This window comes from Psittacula echo (assembly GCF_963264785.1).
Source record: "Psittacula echo genome assembly, chromosome: 4".
Classification (NCBI taxonomy): Eukaryota; Metazoa; Chordata; class Aves; order Psittaciformes; family Psittacidae; genus Psittacula; species Psittacula echo.
Genome location: NC_137738.1, coordinates 53,480,016 through 53,505,935, shown reverse-complemented (window position 1 = coordinate 53,505,935; position 25,920 = coordinate 53,480,016). Strand labels below are relative to the sequence as shown.

Sequence of the window (25,920 nt, the reverse complement as noted above, 5' to 3'; positions counted from 1 at the left end):
GCCTTTACCTAACATGAGGATTTACAACACCTGATTATACTGCAATGCCACCTGCAAATCCTACAGCATAAGTTTTGTGGAAAGGAAGATTAAAAAGAGACTGGAAGGAAACTGCTGCTTTAAATTTTAACCCCAGTTTAAACAACAGGGAATTGTTTCCCCAGAGGAAGCTGTGCTGTGTGAGCAGTACTCAAACTCTGGAGACAAAATATAAGTCCCCCAAAAGTCATCTTGGGATTCCAATCAAATAGTGCATGTATCTACAGTGGGTACTGAGGTGTCTAAAGCGGGAGAATTATCTGCGAGAATGAAAATAAAGTTTTAGTATCTCAGGAATGCGCCCAGCAGTAGAAAAAAATTTTTTTGCCTAGACTTAGTGAAAACCAGACAAGGTTTCCAGGATCTGGTCCTCCGCTTTCCTAGGTGATATTGCATATCAAAGCTGTGAAGCATGCCATTCACAAAACTGTCATTACTACAGATTTAGTACTTTTTCCCCCAAGAAGCTGCTATAGAACCCTTAATGGTTTTAGAAAGGCATACTTACATTGTCACTTTAAATGCATTAGAGGGACCCCCAAATAAGCAGAAACCCGAAATGTCAAGACTGGGTAGGGTTTATAAGCAAACATACAAGTGCACCTCTGTGCTTCCCCTGATTTCTGTCCTGCCAGCTTATGGGATGTGGCTCACCATGGTTCTGGGCCTGAGGGAAGCACAGGCAGAGCAAGGTCCTTTTGGGCTTGCTACTCCTCTTATGTCTATCCAATATCTATGATTATGCTATTATATCCTCTTGTGACATCTGTTTCACGTTGGCCACATTTTTTCTGAGGGACTGCATTGTAAATACTCAACAAATCTTAAAAGATAGAGAGACCTTCTTCTGACTACTGTTGCCAATAGCATTGTTCTGATCAAATCCTGTTAGCCAAACTTAAGATGACAGGGAATAAATGAAAAAGAGCCATCCATTTTTCTACTGCTGGGCACATTCTTGAGATACTAAAATGCCATCCTTTACATTGCTCTTTCAGAAGCAGAGCAATATATCTAAAGTGCAGCAAAAAGATGGATAGATTACCCAAAGAATTTGGTCTACAACTGATAAAGAGCCAGATTACCTGCTGAGAACAAATGTGATTAATATATTGTAGCTGGAAAGGAAAGGACATGAAATAAAGTAGAATAATGAACTAGAAAATGTGATGCTCTGATATGAGAGATGCTCTTGGCTGTGTTTTTTTACCTTGATTATTTGAAGAAAGAGCAAATTCTTAAGTCAACTATTTATTTTATTTTTTTGCACTGTACTCATGAGGGGTATCATTTTATCCTTGAATTAGAATTCTGCATCTACAAACATGTTCAAAGAGGACTATATTAATGCCCTTAAATCACAGTCTTCCTTTCCTAGTACTATCCAAATCCAGTTGTACACTTCCATTTAATATAGATACAGTACAAAGCAAAATACGCACATCAAGGGTACATATCACATTTTCAAGGATCGTGAATCCAGATTGACAACTGCTCCAGAAACTGGAAGCGAGCACCATCATCCTTTATGTTTTGGGAATGGTAGAAAAAATGGTTATGAACCATGATAGACCTTGTTCAAAGTAGTAAGTATTTTTATGGGGGGGGGGGGGGGGAATCAGTTTCAGGATGGTTCTATTGTTTTTAACTTTTATCAGAAACTTGAAACTAGATCACCAGAAGTTCTTTAATCCCATAGACAGTGATGATTCTGAGGGACCTTTTTTTTTTAGCTATTCAGCAAACAGGAACATCTCTGAAATATTGAAAATAATTAGAAAAGACCAAAAATCTTAAAAACACTGTTTCCTACTCAACAATAGTCCGTTCCATGTAGCTTTGTGATGTAGCAGGAGCCAGGAACAGATACTTAGTCTGCAGACTGCGAAATAAGTGAGTTCTTCCAGAAATTCTCCTGTTATTTTCTTATAACAAGCAATTAGTTCCATCTTGACAAATGAAATGTAACTCCCTTTCTAAACTTACAATAATTAATTAAGAAAATTTGAACTTTGAAAACTGCAATTTTATATAGATACCCAGTTCCTCTGTGGTGTTTTTGAAGATCCCTTGACTTAGATTTGTGATCTTCAATCTTATCATGATCATACTAATTAATCTGAAAGGTAATCTGTATTTTTCCTATTTGCCTTTCTATGAGACATTTGTTGCACTTTCCTAGCCCACTCTAGCACTTAGATGATAAGTAACCTTTTTCAACAACACTCCAGGCAAGGTGCATCTTTGATTTGTGCAATGGTGTTTTTCCTAATATATCTAGATATGGAAGAAACCATATTCTGGGCTGCATCAAAAAGAGCGTGACCAGCAGGTCGAAGGAGGTGATCCTGCCTCTCTACTCTGCTCTGGTGAGACCTCACTTGGAGTATTGTGTGCAGTTCTGGTGTCCTCAACATAAAAAGGACATGGAACTGTTGGAACAAGTCCAGAGGAGGGCCACAAGGATGATCAGGGGACTGGAGCACCTCCCGTATGAAGACAGGCTGAGAAAGTTGGGGCTGTTCAGCCTGGAGAAGAGAAGGCTGCGTGGAGACCTGATAGCAGCCTTCCAGTATCTGAAGGGGGCCTACAAGGATGCTGGGGAGGGACTCTTCATCAGGGACTGTAGTGACAGGACAAGGGGTAACGGGTTAAAACTTAAACAGGGGAAGTTTAGGTTGGATATAAGGAAGAAATTCTTTACTGTGAGGGTGGTGAGGCACTGGAATGGGTTGCCCAGGGAGGTTGTGAATGCTCCATCTCTGGCGGTGTGCAAGGCCAGGTTGGATGAGGCCATGGGTGACATGGTTTAGTGTGGGGTGTTCCTGCCCATGGCAGGGGAGTTGGAACTAGATGATCTTAAGGTCCTTTCCAACCCTAACTATTCTATGATTCTATGATTCTAAGAAAGTTCTTCACTGGCTTGTCTGAATTAGTATTGAGGTCTTTTCCTGAATTTACATGCTTAATTTAGAGATAAATTCTTCTTTAATGTTTTCTGTCCAGTATATATTACATTTCATCTATAGACATTAAATTTTCTTTGCCATCACGCTGTCCATTCACCTTGTAAATTCAGTGTACCACAGCCCCTTCTGATCCTGAATTCTTTAATACTATGTCATCTGAAAATTTCACTACATTACTATTTCTATCTTTGCCTGTTAATTAAGGAATATAACATGAGTCCAGACATGGAATCATAAGCAATTCTGTGGACTGGTTGCAAGATTTAAATGAATCAATTGCTTTCTGCTTCCTAATCAGATATTTATTTCCTTCAATACTGTTCCTCTTAGGCAGCAGCTATTTAGTTTCTGCAGTAATTCCTATACTGCAACTTTCCAAAGACCTATTTAAACCATCCCATAAATGCTGTGCTTATTACTCTATTAAAATATTTAAAACACTTATTAGTAAGATAATTTCCTTTTACAGGTACCATGCAGGCTATATCTCTGTGATGTGATTTTCCGGATATTTGTTTTTGTTCTGATTTTAATTATGATTTCACCACTTTTCTGACTCAATTTTAAATCTCTGAATAACCCTGATGTAATTTAACATATAGTATTTGCCCTGACACACTTTGAGAATAGCTGATTTGGCTGAAGTTGGTAGAAGTTTTGCTTACGTTATTTCGGTTAGAGACATGTAAGTTACAGTCAAACAAGGTCAAACGCAGGCTCATTCCCTGCTTCAGGTACTCTGTGATAACCGTTCATATATATGCATATTTTTAAGCAGAAGTGAAAACCACCTCATGTAGACAGCTAGAGCAAAGCAGCTGGCATTCACTAAGTTGATACTATTTTTGCCCATCTCACCATGAATTGTCCATCTGTTCATAGCCTGAGAAGTAGGTAGTGGTTTAAAATATTTAAGAACCGTTTAAAGTTCTGTGTCTTTCTCAGGTCTTCCTAACAAATATTTTATATCTCTCTTCCAGTCTTTCTGAGTTTAGAATTTCTCTTATCCATGTCAAGAGAAATTTTAATCGTGTTAAGAAGCCACAGTTAAAAGAACCAGTATACTTAACAACAGAGAGAAATTAGCCTTTAAATTTGTTGGAGCATCTGTGTTTAGAATTATTCTCATTCATTGGCAGGAAACACCTTTCTTGCCCTTTTCATCCTTTGGGCCAGGTTTTAATGAGCAGGCTTGAAGAAATAAATTCTTATTCAATTATCTTTATGCATTTTATTATTAGTGGGAAAGGAAGATGTTGCGGTCAGATTAGCCTGCGCAACCTAGCTATGCTTTCTATCCTAATTTGTAAGACATAGCTGCCAGACCTAGTAATTCACTAGATAACCCCTGAAAAAAGTTTACAGCGTTTTCATTACCAGCAATGCCTTAATGAGAATACACAAGCACATTATCTAGAATTAAAGCAATACAAGTGTGCAAGATCTGCTTCAGATTATCAGGATTCACACTGTCTGGATTGTCAGGACTTCTGTGAAGTCACTGGCTAGAGGTGGTGAACGGGTAAATACTGAGCAAGTCACTTCTGCGTGTTGAGTCAGGTCCAGCCTCTCAACAGCTAAGTCATACTGACTACTGGCAGAAACCTGACTTCTCCCATCCCTGTCTGAGTTGAGTGAAACTTGATACCTAAAATGTATGAGGATTAATCCAAGCACAATCCCAAGGACAGGCACAAATCTCTGAAAATATCACAAAAGGCTAAGGAGTGGCATAGAGCTACGCAGGGATCTGGTCTCTCTGCTGCATCAGGGGGTGAAAATCTCTCTCTGACAATCTCACTTTTCAGAGGGAATGCCCAAAGTACAAAATGTTTTTTGAGAGGGACAGTTTTTACCTTGATCTGTGGGAAGAAAAGTGCATTTGGCAGTTAACCAGAGGGAGCCTGACTATGTTGGCTGTGGAGAAGCACATTGTCTCAGTCAGAGAGAATCCTGGTTTCTGATCTAAAATATTATGTAAAACAATTCTATGCAACAAGAATTTAGGTTTATTGTGCAAGCATGTATAAATAAAAAGTTATAGATATGCACTTAGAGGACTTTTCAGACTGCTGTTATAGAGATCTGGGAGTCCCAGCAGGTAACAGTCCCTACCTCCAGGAAATACCTTAAGTATCAGTAGACATTTATTCACAAACCTGTTTTGACTATTGAATGTGTATTTCTACATATATATGCAGATGCTACTTATTCAGCTTGAATATTTTCCTTTAAAAAAAGCCAAAACATCAAACAATAAGGACAGAGTTACACTTCATAGTTTTCTGTAAAACATGCCTCATCTTTAACTTATATAAACTGTTTTCTGGAATGAAAACCTTATCTTTTATAGAATGGTATTCATTCATATTACATGTATTATGTTTGTTCTTTTTATCTTATTTTCTACTGTTTATTGAAGATTTTTCACAAAGGAGTGCTGACTCACAATAGGATTTTATAACTCCCACTATGACTCAGTCTTGGTATTTATGTATCTGTCATTATCTTAGTGTCTGACTTTTAGAGCTCTGATGTTTTCTTGAAGTATTTCTTATTGACAGTGTTCAGCAATGATATTCTGTAATGGACAGACTGAACAGACTGATACTGTAATTTTTATACACCTATTATATCTACCTTACATTTAGGTTCTCTATTATTTAAGATTTTCTATTGCAATTCTATATCCAGCTTGTATGGATTTGACTTTCACATTTCAAAAATATTGTCTTAAAAAAGGGGTTACACCGTGGCCACTTCTTGAAATGCAATTTACAGTGGATTTGACGGATCTCTGTAAAATGCCATGTCCTAATCAAATCACTGCTGTTTCTTAAGGTGTGTTTGGGTTGGATAGTTCATACTGAGTTGCCCACTAAAGAAGCTTCCTGTGTACTCTTGGTCAAAAAAAAGTAGAACCAGTGCTTATAAACGTGACCTCCTGCTTGTACTTCTTTGCAGGGCAACAGCCACAAAATTTCCGGAGCACTTTTCCCTACAGAGGCTTTTCTCAAACTGTCTGCCTGATCTATGTAACATGCCAGTTAACATTGTTAAAAAAGAGGAGTTTAGTGAAGCACAGCATCCCACATGGATGCTTAAAGCCACTTTACGCATTGGGACTACACTCTTCTGACAAAATGTCAATGTGTTGTCATACATATTCAGTGTCACTGAGTTAGTTGTATTTTTTTTTGGATGTGCTGCATTTGTATGAATCCCATCAGCTAAGAAATGGCGTATGAACATCTGTCACATGGAACAGAAAAGACAAAACCAACTTTTAAAAACCTGCAGCCACTAAGCTGAACTGCCTTCAAAGTGAGCTTGTGTAACACTTGCTGTGTCATGGACATCTGTGACTAGAAAATGACTGAATCCTATTGCAGACACTAAGGTGGCGTCACTATACACAGGTATGCAAACTGGGACCTTCCCTCTGAATTTGTACTTTTCTGTTGCAGTCTTGCTCAAGGGGCCTTGAAAGATCTGCAGTCCTGCTCAGAACAGTTATTTACAGATCTAAGATATACAAGACTAAAAAAGAAGGCAGTTGGCCTGATTGTGTGTCTGACAACATCTAATCCAGACATTCTAAGTTCTTATAGAGCCAGCTAGAGTCAAAAAGAAATGCTTGCACTGTTGCGGGATATGAGTTGCTCTCAGTGAGCTGTGCAAGGCATCTAGTACATCCACAGGAGACATGCAAAGCTGTACGCCAGCCACTAGGAAAAAATGAAGAGGGTAGTGAGCATCTCATGTGGGAAGCTGGTAAAGGCTGTGCAGACTCAGCATAGTCACCACTAAATTATGGCATTGCTTATCCAAATATCCTGCTGCTACTATAAAACTCCATCAGTTCTAGTTCAGACTTCATCCAAGCCATTGCTCTTTATCAGAATAATCACAGGTGTCTCTAATGTGATCTTGTACTGCAGTGGAGTTAAATTCAGTATACTCTGCACTAAACATTCAGATCTTGGGTTTTGTGTCTTGAAAAGCAGAAACTGTAAGATTGTAAAAAGACACAACAACACAGTACTCCCTGTTGACTAAAGTAAATTGAAAGAAATGGTGCAATAATAGGTTCCTAGTTTTCTAATATCCTTGACCTTGGGCTGACAACCCAGGTTCACCTACTTTGACCACATCAAAGAGTTTCAGACTGTTTAAACCTTATTTACTTTTGTAATGCTTAAGAAGCATTCTCTTTGCTTCAGAATGGTACAACTGTGCAAAGTAATAGCGGATTTCTCCTATTCTGCTATATACTACCTACACACACTATTGAAATAGCTGCACTTAAAAACTTGCAAATGTTACCTTTCAGAACTTTGTCAGAGAAAATATTGCCTCATTATTTCCAGTGATCCTTAGTGCAAATCTAAAGATAGGGAGTAATATTATTCAATTATCTGAAGTATTTTCTGAACCGACTTGAAGTTTTTAACATTGACTACTATATTCCCATGACTCAACTGACTGTTATTAGATAGCAAGTTATTATGTATTCTTACCCATGTTAAATTATTTACACACTCAACCTGAGAGACTGCTTTTTGTTGAGCAAGTGTTGTTTAATCAATATGCAAATAGTGTCAAAGTAAAACTAAGTTTTGTTTGAATTTAGTCGACAGGAATAAATAAACATGAAAGCAGTTAGTTAATTATAATTGCAGTTTTATCATTTCCTAAAAAATGCCTAGTATTTGACAGGTATTACAAATTGTAACTGATTTTTATTTGATGGCTACTGCTGATGTTTCTTCTTATGAAGAAACACCAGAGCACAATCAATGTGTTATAGAAGAACATTAAAATTCAATCTGAAATACCAACTTTAAATAGAATGAATGAGTCAAAAATTAAGATTAAAAAAATAAGTCCTCATAACTTTGGGGTCTATAAAGTTCTATTGCTACAACTTGCTTGTTTAGCCCCATATGTATCTCTCAATTATCAGCCAGGTAAAAAGAATGTCTAGCAGAAAAGGATGCCATTCAATGATATTTATGTATGGCTAAGTGAAGAAACTAGGATTTCATTGGGAATACTTGCACAATGGACTTATTTTCTCAACCGTATCTTATGATAAGGCTCAACACAGCTTAGAATTGTTACCTTTTTCCTTAGCCATAGTTGAAACCTTCATTTCTTTTCCTTTTGAAGAGTCTGGAAAACATATCCAACACAAAAATTGAAGGAGAAAGTAGAGTAGCATAAGTATACACTGTGCCCATCAGGCCTATAGGAATGCTGGGTAGGGACTCTTCATTAGGGACTGTAGTGACACAGGACAAGGGGTAACAGGTTAAAACTTAAATAGGGGAAGTTTACATTGGATATAAGGAAGAAGTTCTTTACTGTAAGGGTGGAATGGGTTGCCCAGTGAAGTTGTGAATGCTCCATCCCTGGTGGTGTTCAAGGCCAGGTTGGACAAAGCCTTGATTGGCATGGTTTAGTGTGAGGTGTCCCTGCCCATGGCAGGGGAGTTGGAACTTGATGATCTTAAGATCCTTTCCAGCCCTAACTATTCTACGATTCTATAACAAACATGCATAACACCAGATCAACCAAATATGCAAAAGAGGAAAGTGTTAAGGATTAGAATTTCTGTTTAATAAGAAACTCAACTAAAGATCTGAATGCAAACCAAACATAATTCCTACTAAGTTACCTGGCAAAGTTTCTGCAATTCAAATCATGCATTCATTCCTGTGCAGCCTATCACTTCAGCTTGTCGTGTATTCAGCAATGGCTCTGTTACTAATTCACTCAGAATAGACCAGCATTCCCACTGCAGGATTGGCTGTGCAGGTCAGAGTGGTTAAAGAACACCATGGAAGGCTTATGATTTTAGTATTTCTGATTCATGTCAGACACTGCTCCTTTCAGTATTTCAGATTTATTGAGTAGAAGCTAGGTTTAGTTCCTTTTCACCAAAAGCCTGTAATTCAAAATATATCAAAACTGCACTGAGATACCAGCAGGTCCTTTCAAGAGGACAACTGGTTATTTCCCAACCACATAATGATAAGACATTACCCTTTTCCTTTAATGCTGCTGGAGGCTTCACATCTTTTCTTTTACCAGTCTCTGGAAAGAAACATTTAACATTTATCACAAGTCAGGTTAGAGAAATAAGATGACACTTGAAAAGAAAACAAGTCAAACAATTTGATACGTAGAGAGCAAAAAGGATGTGATAATTAAATGGATTTAACAGCACAGAAATAAAGAACAGGGCAAAACAACAAGGTCATTCATTCATCTTTTTAGACTTGGATATGCAAAACAATAAATCTTCAATATGTCGTTAATTTCTTCACATTTTGAGGAAATTGTTAATCTGTCTTTTAAGTGGGCAATGAAGAATAATAACTTACAAAGAGGAAAGCAATTCTATAGAGCAGTTGGCATCAATGGATTTTTCTTTTGCTGAACCCAAAGAAAAAAATAATCCACACTGATATAATTAAAATATTAAGAATGCTATTTTTGAAAGCCAGAGGCTGCTGATAAAGTGAAGTGGGAGTTTTTTTTATTCAGGAGTGACAAAAGGACCAGTAACTCATTCAGGACTCCATTATTCTTTCAATGTCAAAGACACCATATGGGTATTGCCTGTGAACAGGATTTCACTTCCTGCATATATATAGCCTTTTAAAATCACAGGCAAGCTGGCTGTAAAATAAGAGGAGTGTTCATCGTTTGAATGTACATTCATATGTTTTATGTCACAATGAATAGTCCAAGAACATCATTGTATCTTTCATTTTTCTGCACTGTACGACAAAGTATTAACGGAGATGAGAAAAAACACTGATGTTCTAGTTCTTTCTTTCTTGTATTTGACAAGGCAGAATCCAAGGACCAAAGACAATCCAGAAGTTGGCTAAGCACAAATAAAGGTAAATATAATATTGTTATGGATCCCAGGTGAGATGCATAGATTGACAACAGTGACAAACAAGAGAATCCTGAGCCTCAAGTGACACCCTGGTTTCATTCCCCAGAGTCTTCACAAGAAGTAATATATTCCTCCCAGAAGTGCATCAAATTCTGCTTCATGTCTATTCAGTACTCTGCACTATACCAGCCATAATCTGGACTTTATGGAATATCTCCAGCTTCCAAAAAAATGGAAGATGTGCCTTTATAGTTCAGGAACTGTGCGCAGTTCTGTTAGCCTTTGCTGTTTCCCTTAAATTTTTGAGCTGTTCCAGTACTCTCCAGAAAGACTGTTCAACACATGTCACATTGCAACGAATAAGGTTTCCTCCAAATACACACTACCAAATAATCCGTGACCTCTGCATGCACAGCTTGTAGGCCAGCCTTCTGCAACTGAAATGATTTGAGACATATATGTCCATGTTGCCACCAAATTGGGAAAAAACCCTGACATATCAGTCATGCTCAAGCGCCTGGATCTGTCAGTAACCTCAGTCTGTCTCATTCTCAGTCAACTGTATTCTTGAGACATAGCCACATGACTAGATTTAGCCTACTCCATAGTATCAGAATCAGAATCAGAATTACCAGGTTGGAAGGGACCTTCAAGATCATCGAGTCCAACCCATGCCCTACACCTCGACTAAACCATGTCACCAATGCCACATCCAATCTCTTTTTAAACATATCCAGGGATGGTGACTCCACCACCACCCTGGGCAGACCATTCCAATATTTTATTATTCTTTCTGTGAAAAATTTCTTCCTAATATCCAACCTGTACCTTCCTTGGCGCAGTTTGAGACTGTGTCCTCTTGTTCTGTCAGTTGTTGCCTGGTGAAAGAGACCAACCCCCACCTGTCTACAACCGCCTTTCAGGAAGTTGTAGAGAGTGATAAGGTCACCTCTGAGTCTCCTTTTCTCCAGGCTAAACAACTCCAACTCTCTCAATCGCTCCTCGTAGGGCTTGTGGTCCAAGCCCCTCACCAGCCTCGTTGCCCTCCTTTGGACACGCTTAATCATTTCCACGTCCTTCTTAAAATGAGGAGCCCAGAACTGGACACAGTACTCAAGGTGCGGCCTCACCAGTACTGAGTACAGGGGAAGAATAACCTCCCTGTTTCTGCTGGCCGCGCCATTCCTAATGCAGGCTAGGATGCCATTGACCTTCTTGGCCACCAGGGCACACTGCCGGCTCATATTCAGCTGGCCATCCACCAATACCCCCAGATCCCTTTCTGCCTGGACACTATCCAGCCACACTGTCCCCAACTTGTAACATTGCGAAGGTTTTTTATGGCCAAAATGTAGGACTCGGCACTTAGACTTACTAAATTTCATCTTACTGGATTCTGCCCATCTATCCAATCTATCCAGATCTCTCTGCAGAGCCCTCCTTCCTTCCAAAAGATCGACACAAACTCCCAGCTTAGTGTCATCTGCAAACTTACTGATGAAGTACAGTGTGAGGACATAGTCCATATGAAGGACATAGTGTCCCCACTATGAGTTTTTTAGACAATTCACTTTTGACAGGTTAACATTCAAAGATGGTATAAAACCGGATTTTAATATTTCCTCCAGGATGCAAATTCAAATCTCTGCATGTAAAAGAAGCCCAGGTAGTTACTAGGAATCCTAATGTGAATCTGTAGAGCACAAATGTTGTTAAAAACAATATAACGGATAAAATAATCTAAACATGAACCAGGATGGGGTTGATTCTCTATCCTTGTATATTCCTACTCAAGACCTCCTTCTAGCACTGAATAGCTGTTCTGATACTCTTAACTTCTGAATTTCTTAACTTTTTCACTTACCTTTTTCCTTTGACCCCTCTGGATTCTTGGGATTTTTTCCTTTCAAATAGTCTGTAGGGAGATAGTTAAGTTTTTGAGACTTAGAAGACAGGACTGCCCTTTCACACTTAAAAAAAAAAAGACAAATATTTAAAAATTAAAACTAAAACTGTGAACATAGGTGAACACCTTATACATTTTAAGGTGCAATAACGTTAGTAGAAAATGCAACAGTAGAAGTTACTGTAGATCACTGTCTGTAGAGTTTTCACAGGAAGGAGAAATTGGAAAGGAGAAGGGGAAAATGGAAGTAATGACACAGGATTACGAATTCTTAGGGTTTTATCTAAAACTTCATGAAGACAGAAGGGATTATCATGTTTTCTGTGGTGGTCTGAAGCCTAATTTACCTTAGTCTTTCAGGGACCGTGTAGTCAGGGTCAGCAAGCACAGGAAAAACATATATTATATTGCATAAACAACTAATTTTTTTAATTATTATTCTTCTTATTATTATTATTATGCAATAGCCTCCTGACCTCTTAAGTGTATGCATCAGGGAATATTAGGAAGAAATACATTTTTCCAAAGTGAAAAAGTAATTTCATAGGCTTATGAATATATGTGGTTTGAGTGAGAGGATATCACAGCTTGCAGGATGCTGTGTAGATGCTGAGTAGACCAAATTGCACTGCATCTGACAGGATATAGCACCTTAAGCATCTAGAAAAAACATGCCATTTATTCGAAATGAAAGTTAACCAAATCTTCAGTAAAACAGATAAAGCTCAAAGAAGATCCTTTCCAAAATAAATTTAACTCTAATCATCCTCCTGGCTGCCATGGTAGCAGGAAGTGATCCCACATACCCATCTGGCTTTAAGTGTGAGTTGGAACAGAAAAAGTTCACTTCCAAGGTGGATGAAGTTGTTGGAAAAATTGGATGTTCAGGGATAGGTACTAAAATTAGGAGTCTGGTCTTCACAGGAGCAGGTAGACTTCTTCATGGGATTGAAAATTCACTTCCTGTATGAAGACTGAAACCCTTTGAAAGAGCTTCTCTGATATTTCCTACAATCTGTAGCACCTGAACCAGGTTCAGCACTTTTGGCTGTTACAACTGGTGGAGGTAGCTATCACTGCAGGACTTCCCCACCCTCTGAGCCAAGGCTACTGAGATCACCGGTCCTGCTCTCCAGGGAGCACGTTTTCATCTTCAGGAGTCTGAACAGGGACTCACTGAAGACTTTAAACTTTTGCTCTCTGCTGGTCCGGGAAGGGGAAAAACAAACAGCTGGCTTAAAGCCAACCTTCAACTTGCTGTTTTCCTCCTGCATCCTACTCCAGGGATGAAGCTGCGTCAGGTTAAGAAGATGGTATAGAAAGATACAGCAGCAATAGTATGTGAACTTTTCAGGGTAAAAATCTAGTTCTTATGCAAATGATAAGAAATAAGTAGATGGAAATTGGAGGAAATATTAATTGAAGAGTCAATGCTTTTCTGCAGTTGAGTCTCACAATGTAACTCTACTATTAAAGAAACAAAGTGTGTTATAAGTTAAGATAAAAAATGCTATAGGCAAGATGTTATTTCATTTTACTTTAAAGGAAGGACAAGCATGGCATAGCAAGTGCAAATCAGCACATTTGTTTCTTTAATGACAATGTGCTATTATGTACGTGGCAAGAAAGAAATACACACTACTGGGCTTATTTCCCCTACCAATCTGTGCACAAAAATAAATAGGCTTATTATCCACACATAACTGACATGAGAAAAGATGTAAAGATATTCCAAAACATGGCAAAAGCAAATAAGAGGGGAAAAAAGACCATTTGTTTGGAAAACAAATAATGGAACACAATGTAAGAGTGAATTTACATTATCTATACAGCACAAATGCTGTCACTTTAATAACTCAACATAGTGCAATTCCAGCAAATTTCTTAGAAAAACTCAGTGAGGAGTTATATATAAAATATCATGAGCTTTTAATGCTACTGTTAGAGACTCTGGATAAATGAGCTGCTACTCAGTTTGCTAATCAGCACCTGCATTTTTAGACACAGACACTGAACTGTGCAAGTTTGACCCCTATTAGAGGAAACAATTTGGCAAATGCTCACAAGATCTGAGTGGCTGGACATCAATGGTGCTGCAGGGGTTCAGAAGCCTGTGGTTTGTTTACAACGGTATTCGGCATCAAACAGTAAATTGAGACGTTGCTGTTAGCGGCAGTAATGCATGGGGCATACGTGACTGTATTCACCAGGTAAGGAAAGTGGTCTGAAGCTCCGTTTGGTAAAACTTTGAATAGTACATTGGGATTTTTTACAGATATTATTGCCCTGTTTCCGTAAAATGTAAGAAATCTGATATAGCATGGTCTGTGCTTGATATTTAGAATAAATTCTTGCCTGCCCCTTTCTGGAGTCTAGGTGGAAATGATCTAACCTCCTTTGCCATATTAGAAGGACCTGTTAATAATTTAGTGATTGAAGTCACTGACTTATTGAGCATGAGCCCAGGAAATGAAAAGCAGTGCTTTTGGAGGCACTCTACAGAAGCTTTGTTCAGGGCTGGTAAACCGCTTTCCATCAGTTCTACAGAAACTCTTGCCAAAGATGAAAAGTGTTTGAGCTTCCTCTCTCCCTCTTTTTCTCTCCCTTCCTCCCTGCAATCCTCTGAAAGGAGCAGCAGGCTTAGTGTACCTACTCCATGCAGAGGAGAAGGGGGCAGAGCTGTCACTCAAGTGCCTCTTTCAATTTTTCGGCACAGCCCCATCAGGTAACAACAGATTATTCAAGCAGTCCATGGAGAGGGTCATTCAACCCCAGGAGAATTTGGATATACAGTTCTGGTCCAGATAACTAAGTTCATGTAAATGGAGCATCTGTACATTAGGAGTAGATATGCACAGAAGAACAATACATAAACCACAGGATTAGCAGATTATTATAATTTAATATTAATTTTTTAATGAAGAAGTGATTAATTAGCGATTGCCCAACTAAACAAGAGTGAATGAACACAGCTTCTGGGATTTTTGAAATATGTCTAGCAATAAAATTATTCCTTCTTTTGTTTTAGGGGTTTGGTTGGGTTTTGTTTTTCTTTTCATTTTTCCATAGTACTTGAACTAAACTCTTCATTCAGTTCTTTATTTGAAACAGGTTATAATGACTATCATTTAGAGTAAATATTAATATGTCTGTCTATAACTTTGATTTTTTTTTATCCTGAAGAACCTAAAGAACACGTCAAATAAGGTTTATCCATAAATCATTTCTCCTTTAAAATATAGCTATCTCTGGAAATAAAGGAAGCAATAAAATAGTTAAAAAACACTCAGCAAAATAATGGATGAAAGGAAATTCAGCTGAGTTAACCATTTATCCTGATCAAATTTAAGAAGGTGTTGGAACAGTTAAAAAATATGGAATAAAAGAAAGATTCAGACCAACTCTCATGTGCCAGGTGGGGGTCTGGATGAAGGTGGGGGGTTAACTGTACAGTTAACTGTAGCTTTTGCAGAGTCCAGAAAGCACATTATCCACTCATATCCTCATAAACTTTACTTTATTGTTACTAAGTCTACAGATTTATGCAAGCATTCAGTTCTAACTTTGTTTACTGGCTCCTATCAAACACTTTGATTCTTTAGGGAAGCAAGTTCTTAGGAAAGTTCTTAACTATTACTCAGAGTGGTTTTGTGATATTTAATTAATTTTGAGACTTCCGAATGTGTATCAGCTCACAATATTCTATTTATGTCCCTTCCCCCCTCCTTTTTTCCATGACATAAATCCTGCAGAATGTTTTAACCAATTAAATATTGCTTGGTTAAGATTTATAATGGGAAAGATTTATAATGTTTATTTTAAAATTACTATTTTAATTCTACTTTGTGTGGTTTTCCAGTAAATTTTATATTCTATTATTTATTCTTACCTTTATCTTTTAAAGCTGTAGGATTCTTTCCTTCCTTTTCTTTAGCATGTTCTGTAAAATAATTTTATTATTCAAGCTAGAGTGATAAAAAGTTAACAGCTAATACCTCTGGGATAATGATTGAATAATTGTTGGTGTATAACAGAGCCATGATACCAATTAAATGTAGCACAAAACTGTTTCATCAGTTTTAGCATGTACACAAAAAGAAACTACAAAATATTCTTAAGTGTGATGAAAGAACAAAGATTACTCAAAACTTATTTCACTTTGCAGCTTTTAATACCAAACATTAACAAAGCGTTCCTAAGTTCTGAGTTTAGAGTTCTAAGTTTTCATACAGATGTTTCATATTACCAAGGCTCCATTTCACTTCTGATCCTGGTAATGCAAATTAGGTTTTATCATAAACTTAATTAAATAGTATTATGTAGATAAACTCCTGACTAACCTATACCATAAAAACAAAATGTCCAATGCATTGCAAGATTTTTTTCTTGATGCACATAGATCTTAGGGTTTTATATAATTTTTTCCTGACATGTTACCTTTATTTTTTGTAGCAGCTGGAGATTTGGATTCTTTCTCTTTTCCAGGATCTGTAAAAGACGTATTTACACTGATAAAGTGACAATCAGAAGCCATCACTGAGTGAAACTATGAGATTTAATCATATGACAGAACGAAGCATCTAGATCATATGGGTGACTATAATTACATCAGAAGAAATAATGAAAAAAAGTAGTGACTAGAATAATTGTACGAAATTCATCTGTTTCCATTCAGAGGATTCAGTCCACAAAATGTTTTTTATTGATTTGATTATGAAACCTTTAAAATTTGCAAGCTTCAACTTAATATGGTATCAGGATAGTTTTTTGTCTTTCTTAACGAGAAAGGACAAAATGACCTTTGGCCAATTTTGACTCATAAATGTTGTCTGTGATCTACTGTCCTCATCTGGGATTGTCCATTCTTGCTGAGCAAGTCCAAGGGTCTCTTATTGCAAGTATTCTTTTCTAATGGTCAGATGCGTATCAACTTTAGAGAGCAACACAATAGTGACAAATATGAGGGCAAACAGCTCTTTTTATTCTGCCTGCAGAAAAGTAGTGAAGATGGCTAGGACACACCATCCTTGATGGGTACTGTTTGAGGAAGGGTAGTCTCCTGTAAAATGCATAAGAAATAATTTGAACCAGACAGAAAAACAAGAATTATGTTTGAGAAAAAATGTGAGATCACCTTTCTGGGTTGATGAATCCAAGGTCTTCAAAGCTTTTGCAACCCAAATGAAAAAGTCAGTTGAGACTGTCCCCAAACAGGCTATTCAGAAAGACTAGAGACATGAATTTTGAATTTTTTGCATGTTAAGTGAGTGTTTTAACCATCTGACTACTGGTTACATATATATATATATGTTATATATATAACCAACTATATATAGTTGGTTATATGTATAGATATATGTAAAACCAACTGACACTGGTATATACATGTCATTCTGAGAAATACTAATTAACAGGTATTTTCTGAAAAAAAAAAAAAAAATGTAATGTTCTCCATCAGATATGAAGAAAAAAACTTTCTATTGAGAAATCCAGCAGGAATTCCGTGCCAGATCTTAGAGAACTCTGTTAGAAGACTCTTGATTTCTACACATAGGATGAAAGATCAAGACTAAATGAGGAGGAGGCTGTGTTTAGCAGACAGATATGAAACTTGCAGTAGCTACGGTGAGTAGCTGCAGTGATAATTGTTTACTGTCTTAAGCACACACAATTCACAAGTTGTTTTTGTTACAAAAGCATGGAAAATGTCCAGTAGTTTATCATGGTATCGATAAAGCTTATTGTTCACGTTTTACTATTTGGCTGTATGTAAGACAAACTGAGTTAATAAGGAATCCAAATTGAAGGAATCCAGAAATAATAAAATTTTATTTATGGTAGAAGTAACCAGCAAGTAGAAAAAAATTAATGTACTGTTGACACTGAACTTGACACTGAAACTCCTGTTCTGTTGGAGCTCACATTAAAGGATAAATGTTTCACTATTTTTCTCCTTTTACTTTGTGCTTCTAAAAAGGCAATACTTCCAGGCAATTAAATTTTTAAAGGAGAAGACTTGGAAAAGGTATTTGTTGAACAAGGTCAAAAGTGTAATTTTATTGTAATAAAAGTGTCTCTTTCCAGCCTCACTACATCCCAGACATCTGTCATTCAGAAGCTACTCCTTCTCTCCTTCTTCGGCTTTCAGGTTTTGTACTCACTGTATTAAGATTCAGTCACTAATTTTCGAAGTCAGAAAACAAATGTGGATGTTTATGAAGCACATGTAGTGGAACTAATACTAGAGCTCATCTCTAATAGTCCTAATAAAAAGTCAACACCAATTTTTAAATATTAAGTTAATGACAGAAATCTATGCTAACAGAAATAAAACTCAGTGTGCAGACTGAAAAACTTGTCCTTCTGTGCTCATGTGTTATAAAAAATTGCCAAGAGAAATTCCATGCTTGGTGCAATGGTCTTTATAAAAACTGGTAGGGAGTGGAAGACACGACATTTCTTTTTTAATTTTTTGTCTTATTTTTGTTTTCTTCTTTTTTTTTTTTTTTTTTTTTTTTGGTGATTCATGATTCAGGTAATGGTTTTGTGATTAATACAAAATACAAGTAACACCACTAAAACCTACACCATTATGCCTTTACCAAAATAGCGAATTTAATGCACAATATAAATTCTTTACTTTCAAGAGCCTGCCTGTAAGAACTGTAAGTTGTTTTGCACCTCCATTATTAAGAACATTGTTACCCAAACTGTTGCAGAAGATGTTACTGCCGTAATGCATTTTAAACAAAAGAGCATTAAACAGTTCTGACTGAAACAAATCGTTACTGATGAAGCTTGAAGTTCCATGTGATCCCCAAACAAAGAAACCTTAGGAAAGGTGTTTCAGAGGTATTTGTTATCTCCAGGAGAAAAAAAGTCTTTTGGGATGACATGGCATGTAATATACATACTGCTGAAGAATTTTAAAAAATATTCATGACTGATGTGAAAATGGGAAATTGAATTGTAAATAAACACCAGCAATATTCTGTAGGACTGAACTTACTGAGGTCTCTTAGACAGTCTGCCATAACCTGGCAAAATGACAACATGTAGCACAAATCCCATGACAAGAGCCTTGTGTTACTTGCTCATACTTGATTTGCAGTGTTAAGCTTATATTGACATCAGAATACATAACTGAGATCTGCAGTGAACCTAGCAGGTGTGGAGAGAATAATTTTGTGTGCAAAATAATAAAGATAAACTTTATAAATGGTTGGAGTTCATTTGTTGTTTCTTTTTTTTTTTTTGGTTGATTGGTGGGTTGTTCTGGGGTTTTTTTTTTTGGTGCGTTTTTTTGTGTGCTGGCATTATGCACCTCTTCCTTCTGTCAAGGAAGAATATACAGTATTGGCATGAAACTTCTTCGGCATAAACAGACTAGAATTTCTTAACATATCCATTATTATTTATCATTATAATTATCAGACTTCTTGTATCAGTTTTACTCTGTCTAATAAACCATAATTTACAATTCTGACTAGCAGCAGGAGCTCCTATACTTTTTTCTTTTCATTTATAGATTTGATATTTCTTTATCAACTACAGGGAGAAGCATTATATAAAATGATAACTTACTTCCTTGTTTCGTCTTTTGTTTATCTGAGGAAAGAGAAAAGAGGGGAAGGAGAAATGAAAAGAGAAAAGAAAAAGGAAATATTAGAATACATATTCACATAGAAAATTATTTTTAATACAGTCAGCTAATGAAAATGTATTTAAATATATGTTGTCCAAAAATGCTTAAACATATCCTGAAAGTGATTTCCATTCTATTGTTGCTTGACAGTGTATGTGAAAAAAGTTCATTGTTCCCACCTAGTACCTTGCAAACATGCAACAAAAGCATAAAAAAAGCCCCAGTCTCATGTGACCTACTTTAACTGATGGCAGTTAATTCGTTTCTCAGTAATCTTGGATATCTTATAAAAAATCTTTGCCTTTTCCTCATTTCTTTTAAATATGAGTTCTCTGTTGCCTTAATAACAGGCAGTATCTCCCTGGCAACCGTCTGACAGTTGCTCGTGTCATTTTTCAAATAGGACAAAGAATTAAAGCACCATGTTTTCCTAGACACTTCTGGCAGTTCTCCGCCTTCTTGCTCTCCTTTTTACTGTTAAAAATGTTACATGTAACTTTGATTTACTACTAATAAAAGATCAGTGAACTGCAATGGTGTAGCAACATTTTTTTAGTCCATGTCAAGACCACAGGGATTTGAGGTCAAACCTGCAATAGCATGTTTGATCACTAAAACCTTCCAGTCTGAAACAATGAAGCTACACCTCAGTTGTTAGAGTCATGAAAATCCTACGTTTTCCTGCAAGTATCCATGCATTTAGTGTTTTTCTTTAATTGCAAATCCTAGTTCTAACCAGCTCTGAATCCCTCTAATTTTGACATGTGTCCTGATGGACTGTAGGTATCAGAACAAATTATTTAATTTCACAACCTAAAAGGCTCAAAAATACCTATAAGTTCAAAAACTATTTTCTGATGAATTCCTACATCTCTGATTAACAGAGTCCTCACTTTTCTTCAGATCTTTCTGATACCTGGAATCAGTGAATTAGGTACAGTTTTCACTCAAAACATAACTCAGCTGCATCCATCACCTTATATTTTACTCTTCTGTGAGAAATACAAGTACATGCTAGTATTAAAAAAAATACAACTTCCTGAAAGTTTTTTTGGTTCATTTGTCTTTGTGTGATCAATGTGTTGGCAGTAGCTACGTATATATAGGGTGCAGATATGAAAAGCAGAGGCAATTGCTATCTGAAAGTATTTATGTTTGCTTCTGTGCAGCAGAGGAACTGAGTTACTGTCAGCACTTGGAAGTAGCTGCAGAAGTAGTTGTAATAGATTGCTTTTACTCCTTTGACTTGAAGAAACTAGATGGCTGGTATTATGGGTAGATAGTGCTGCTGCTGCTGCTGCTGACTGCTGTTCTCTTTTTGAGCCCTGTGGGTATCGCAACCAAGAGCTTAGAAATCCCTGCTCAATGCCAACCATGTGAAACTACTGTTTGTACAGCTCTCTTTTTTAAGAGAGCCTGCATACTTTATGGCACAGTTGAAATATATTACAAATAAAGTCCCATCTAATTTTGGCACATTGTAGAAAGAACAAATCTTACAGCAAACACAACCTCACTGTTGCATGAGATAGCCAAACAGAAGGGAAGCAGTGCAGGTGGCTGCGGAAGGACTTGTATGGCAATGGAAAAGAGTGTGGAGAAACCTAGACAAACAATAACTGAAATCTGGACTATGATCCACCTAATTATAACCTTTTCCATCACAACTAACAAGCAGCTGACAGCTTCTGAAGGGTGCCTGTGCTGGCTTAAGTAATGCTGAGTAAAGCTGAAGCTGGGAAACTGAAGAAAGAGATAATAGCTCAGCTGACCAAAACTATATTAGTAAGTATGTGTTATACTTTATTTTGAAGGTTACTGGCAAGTTTGGAAAAACTCCAGTATGTTAAGACTGAAATGCCAAATTCATCATCAGGGTTTTAATTGCAAATTCGAGCATGAGTAAATATGAAAATCACTTTGGTAGACAGTAACAAGCACAGTAGATTACAATGTGTATTGTTATAAAGGAAGTCAAAGCTGATAAGCTTTGGGTATTTCTGCCAATATTTTCTACTTTGCTCCTTACCATACTAACCTAAAAAAAAGTATGGATTGATTTTAAGAAGCGTACGAGAAGCAAGAATGCAGGAAAAGCTGAAAGTAACAACAATAATAATAGATATAATCGTATATCACTGGAAAATGCACATCTAAATGCTATCTAGATGCTTTAAGGCTCCTTTTCTATTCACGATCATCATACAGTGGTTCAAGATTTGTTTTAGCCTGGGTGTAGACCAACCCTTGGTGCTCCTGCTCTGGTTGGCTTCGGAAACTAAGTAGACTTTGTGACCTTCTGAACTATGTGTCGCCAACACATATGGTTCTTGTATGCTTTCTTCTGCTGATCTGACTCCCAAACATTCCCATTCACGCCTCATTCATACCAATCCTACGCTTTTTGCTAAAAACATCTACAAGTTCTGCTTTTGAAAGCTTTTGAGTTTTTCTGCAGTGGATCTTCATGGCTCTTCATGGGGCTAATATTTCGTTTGGGTTAAGCTGAGCTGGTTTTAGGGGTCCTCTGCCCTTTTACTCATTGCAAGTCACTCTCAAGACTGAATATTAAAGGCTGATCCGTGCCCAAGCTACAGGAGCAGAAAGCCTCTTGCAAGATCTGTGGGTCACAAAGTCCCAGCACAGGATTTTTAAGTGGAAATGGGCAGCCTATTCACCCTTTTTGAGGGAGTTACATTTTTGTGGAAGTGGGACAAAGCCAGTTTCCCAGTGGAAATACCCCGTTTGATAAATACAGCAGAGCCCTGACTAATACTTAGCAGAACAATGGACTTAAAGGCTGTTGTCACACAGCTGTCTGAATCTGAGGCTTTTGTTTCTGGGCCATTGGTTTTTAAGAGAGATAATGGCAAAACAATTTGTTTTCTTTTTACCTTGCTCTGCTGCCTTTGTTGCTTTTTCTTCCTTCTTTTCAGGTACTCCTGCAAAACAAAGATAAGGTTTAAGTAAGATTTCTAGACTGAAGTGTTGCTCCAACAGACAGAGCTTTTCTTAATGCTTACAGATTACTTTAAGGCAAATGATTTCAAAGATTTGGAACCATGAGATACCTTCTCCCTTCCCCCACACCCCATACATGCCTATATAAGCATTTGACTACAAGTATTTTTTACCTATCTATCTTAAAAAGAGGAAAAGCAAAAAGGGATTTTTTATTTTTTTTTTTTACTTTCAGAAAACAAATATCAGCATTGACTTCTAGATCTCTGGTGAAACAGAGGCTAAACTGCAATACACATCACATAAGAGAGAGTAAGGCAAGCAGGTCTACTTTGCCCAGCCATGTGAGAGTTTCTCATGCAAGCATGATTTTCTGCTAGTACTACAGAAATCTGTATTCTGCATCCTTGACACAGCAAAATACTTCCCATAATCTTAATTTTAACCCTGTAGCTAGTCTCAGGGAGGACAGTGAGTCACAGCCAGATTATATGCTACAAGTACATAACTGTATCACAGTTGATACTGCAATTTCTGCCTGAAAGGGAGAACTTAAGGTTCATTCCTCTGAAGGGCTGATAGACCTTTACTGATGCCAGGGGAAGCAGTTGTAACATCACAGGTCAGGCCAACTGGACATATCCAACTGATAATTCGCAAGCTTCAGCTTGCCCAGTTCCTACATTGATTTACGCAGCTTGAAAGGCAAGGGACAGAGATTATTTGTTCATGGCTCCACACTAAGGATTAAATTATCTGAGAAGAGGAGGTACAGGAAGGAATCCCTTCAAACTTTGCTGTCTTAGGAAACTTACATAAATATGTAAATCTTTTGTAGTTTCTGACAATTTACATGGCAGGTTTGGCAATGTACAAGATTTCCTGTAGATTGCTGAATATATTTAGGGCAACATATACATTTTTTCATCTAATTGAATTATTCAGGGTTAAGTCTTGCAAATATGTAAAGTTATTCTTTTAGCTGTAATTGGCACTACTGACACATAGCTTCTATAAAGCCAAGGTTTTGCAGCCAGAATTTATTATAATTATTATGATGAATAAGAATCATTGCTTTAGTTTTAAAAGGTATCTTCTCACAGTGTTTGAGAGAAAAAATGTAGCATTAAGAAAATAAGCTTCACTGTCATTGCCTTGCTTAAAAGTAGTACAAAGAATAAACAATCAGCATAAATGGCAGGATGTAAGATGGACAGTGGAAATCAATTTACATTTGATAATATAGAAATGGCTTTGCAGCTACAAAGTATCAGCCCATAACAAGACCCATAAGCCCATAAGCCCCCTCAGCTTGTTTTTTCCACCTGCCAAGTACAGAAATATTTTCATCATTTATTATTTTATTGCAGAAAATCGCAGTTGTAAATTAAGAGCTTGGCTTTTAGAGCAAAGGTGAATATTGAGGATCATGTTCTGTTATCATTATTTATGCTGAGAAATTCAGGGAACTTGAAGGATCTATAAAGTGCCTCCAGGCATGCTCGCTGCTCTTGGAGGGATGTCCTGCTGGTTCCTCTGGGGTCAGGCTTGCTGACCAGGCAGCAGTTGAGCCTTCTGAAATTGTTGGGCATGGTGACCCAATCAGACCAGCTCAGTTAGTAAGCTATGGCCTGTCTGCAATGTCTGCAAGTGGGCTGGAGCTAAAAGAAGGATCTTCTGTTCACAACAATAAACCTTTCCAGAGATTCAGTGAAATGTCAGGTATGGACATATGAACTACTTCATGTTGCGTGAGATGAACCAGCTCACGTACATCAATCACTCTCTTGCCACTTGCTTTTGCTTATCCCAGGGCACTGTGGGGTGAGCGGGTGTTTGTGAGCAAGCTCCATGAAGAAAGTGAAATATTGCACCTCTGCACTTCAGTTACCTCAGGTAACTTATTTTATTGAAAATTATAATCTTCAGTTTGCCTGAAAACCAAGTCTAGGCCAAAAAAATGGCTGACTGGATCCCCAGGAAAAAAACCCAAAAGTTAGTACTCCATTTCTATCCAAATACCTAACTTTATATTGGTGTTACTGGACATAGAGAAAGTAAAAGAGGAGCAAAGTCCCTTAATATTTATTGTAGTTCTCTGCTATTAACATCCATGTTATTTAGGCCCACATCAGTAGGGCTACTTAAATCAGCAAGAAACTAGACACCTACATGCCTAGATGAATCTGGGCAGCCCTGCCACTGAACAAACCAATATCACAGTGCTTACTGAAGTGGTTAACATCTTGAATAATAAGCTTATATTAATATGGAAAAAAAAGGATATAAAAAAGAGCACCAGGAACCAATCCCAAATGCATTCCAAAATATACTTTTACTGTCTAAGCTGCAAAAGTAGCTAAGAGTAAAATGAATTCTTGAGAACTGTTGTTTTCTCCAAAGCATGTTTATCCTTTTTAGCTAATACTAAAGCAGCTTTTTTTTTGTTCAATTTCTGAAAACCAGAATGCTGATGGAATAAAAGTTAAAAGAATTTTCTGGATACTGAACTGCAGGGTAGAAAAGCAATACAACATTCTGAGAAGATCAGGTACTTAGAGTCATCAAAATCATGTGGCGGTGGTAGACCATGAGTGCAGTTATGATAAAGGAACCAGTCATCCTTGAGAAAAGCTGAGGCTGCTATTTAAAAAAACAACTAGTACTATTAATAGTATTCTAGCTATTGGTGCATTCAGTAATGGTAGAACACTTCTGTATGTGAGTCTCTGTAAAGAAGAACTTGCTGAGACAGATCAGGGCTTTAGTAACTTTTGGGAACTGCAAACTAGCATTAACTGGTTATGACAAAGAAGTATCTGGAAGGACAAATAGGACATTGCATTATTCTCTTTGCTTTCTGAGAAGGAAGGTGTGAGCTACTTTGGTAATGCTGAGAGGTCTTTTATCATCAAAGTAATAGCTGTCACTTTAACAGTCTGTATAAATAGATAGCCTGTGCACATAGGGTTGATGTTTTGAATAAGACTCCAAAAAAGGTTTTGAGTATCTCTAGAGAAGAAGACTCCACTTCCTGCCTGGCAGCTTGTTCCAGTGCTCTGTCACCTTCAAAGTAAAGGAGTTATTCCTCATATTCATACAGATCGTGTGTTTCAGTTTGTGCCCACTGGCCATTATCCTGTCATTTTGCACTATGTAAGAGTCTGGCCCCAGCCATAATGACACCCACCCTTAAGACATATGTATGCATTGTTAAGATCTCTTTCGAGTCATCTCTTCTCCAAGCTAAAGAGGCCCAGCCCCCTGAGCCTTTCCTCTTAAAAGAGATGCTCTGGTCCCCTAATCATCTTCATAGCCCTCTGTTGGACCATCTCCAGTAGTTCCTCATCTTTCTTGAACTGGAGAGCCCAGAACTGGACACAACACTTCAGTGTGCCTAGCTGTGTTGTCCTTCCAGCAGATAGCATAGTCGAGGTCCCCCATGAGAACCAGGGCCTGTGAATGTGAGGCTACTTCCAACTGTTTG

General features: G+C 37.4%; 1 protein-coding gene across 1 annotated transcript in view; it reads right to left on the bottom strand.

Moving 5' to 3' along the window:
- TRDN (triadin) overlaps nt 1-25,920 on the bottom strand; it is a gene marked incomplete at both ends in the record, with an annotated part of 198,036 nt that overhangs the window by 45,929 nt on the left and 126,187 nt on the right. Inside the window, 7 exons of the mRNA XM_080615893.1 lie at nt 8,133-8,183; nt 9,057-9,107; nt 11,786-11,836; nt 15,717-15,767; nt 16,265-16,315; nt 16,850-16,886; nt 22,374-22,414. Coding sequence (XP_080472019.1) covers nt 8,133-8,183; nt 9,057-9,107; nt 11,786-11,836; nt 15,717-15,767; nt 16,265-16,315; nt 16,850-16,886; nt 22,374-22,414 — 333 coding nt within the window. The remainder of the gene's footprint in view (nt 1-8,132; nt 8,184-9,056; nt 9,108-11,785; nt 11,837-15,716; nt 15,768-16,264; nt 16,316-16,849; nt 16,887-22,373; nt 22,415-25,920) is intronic.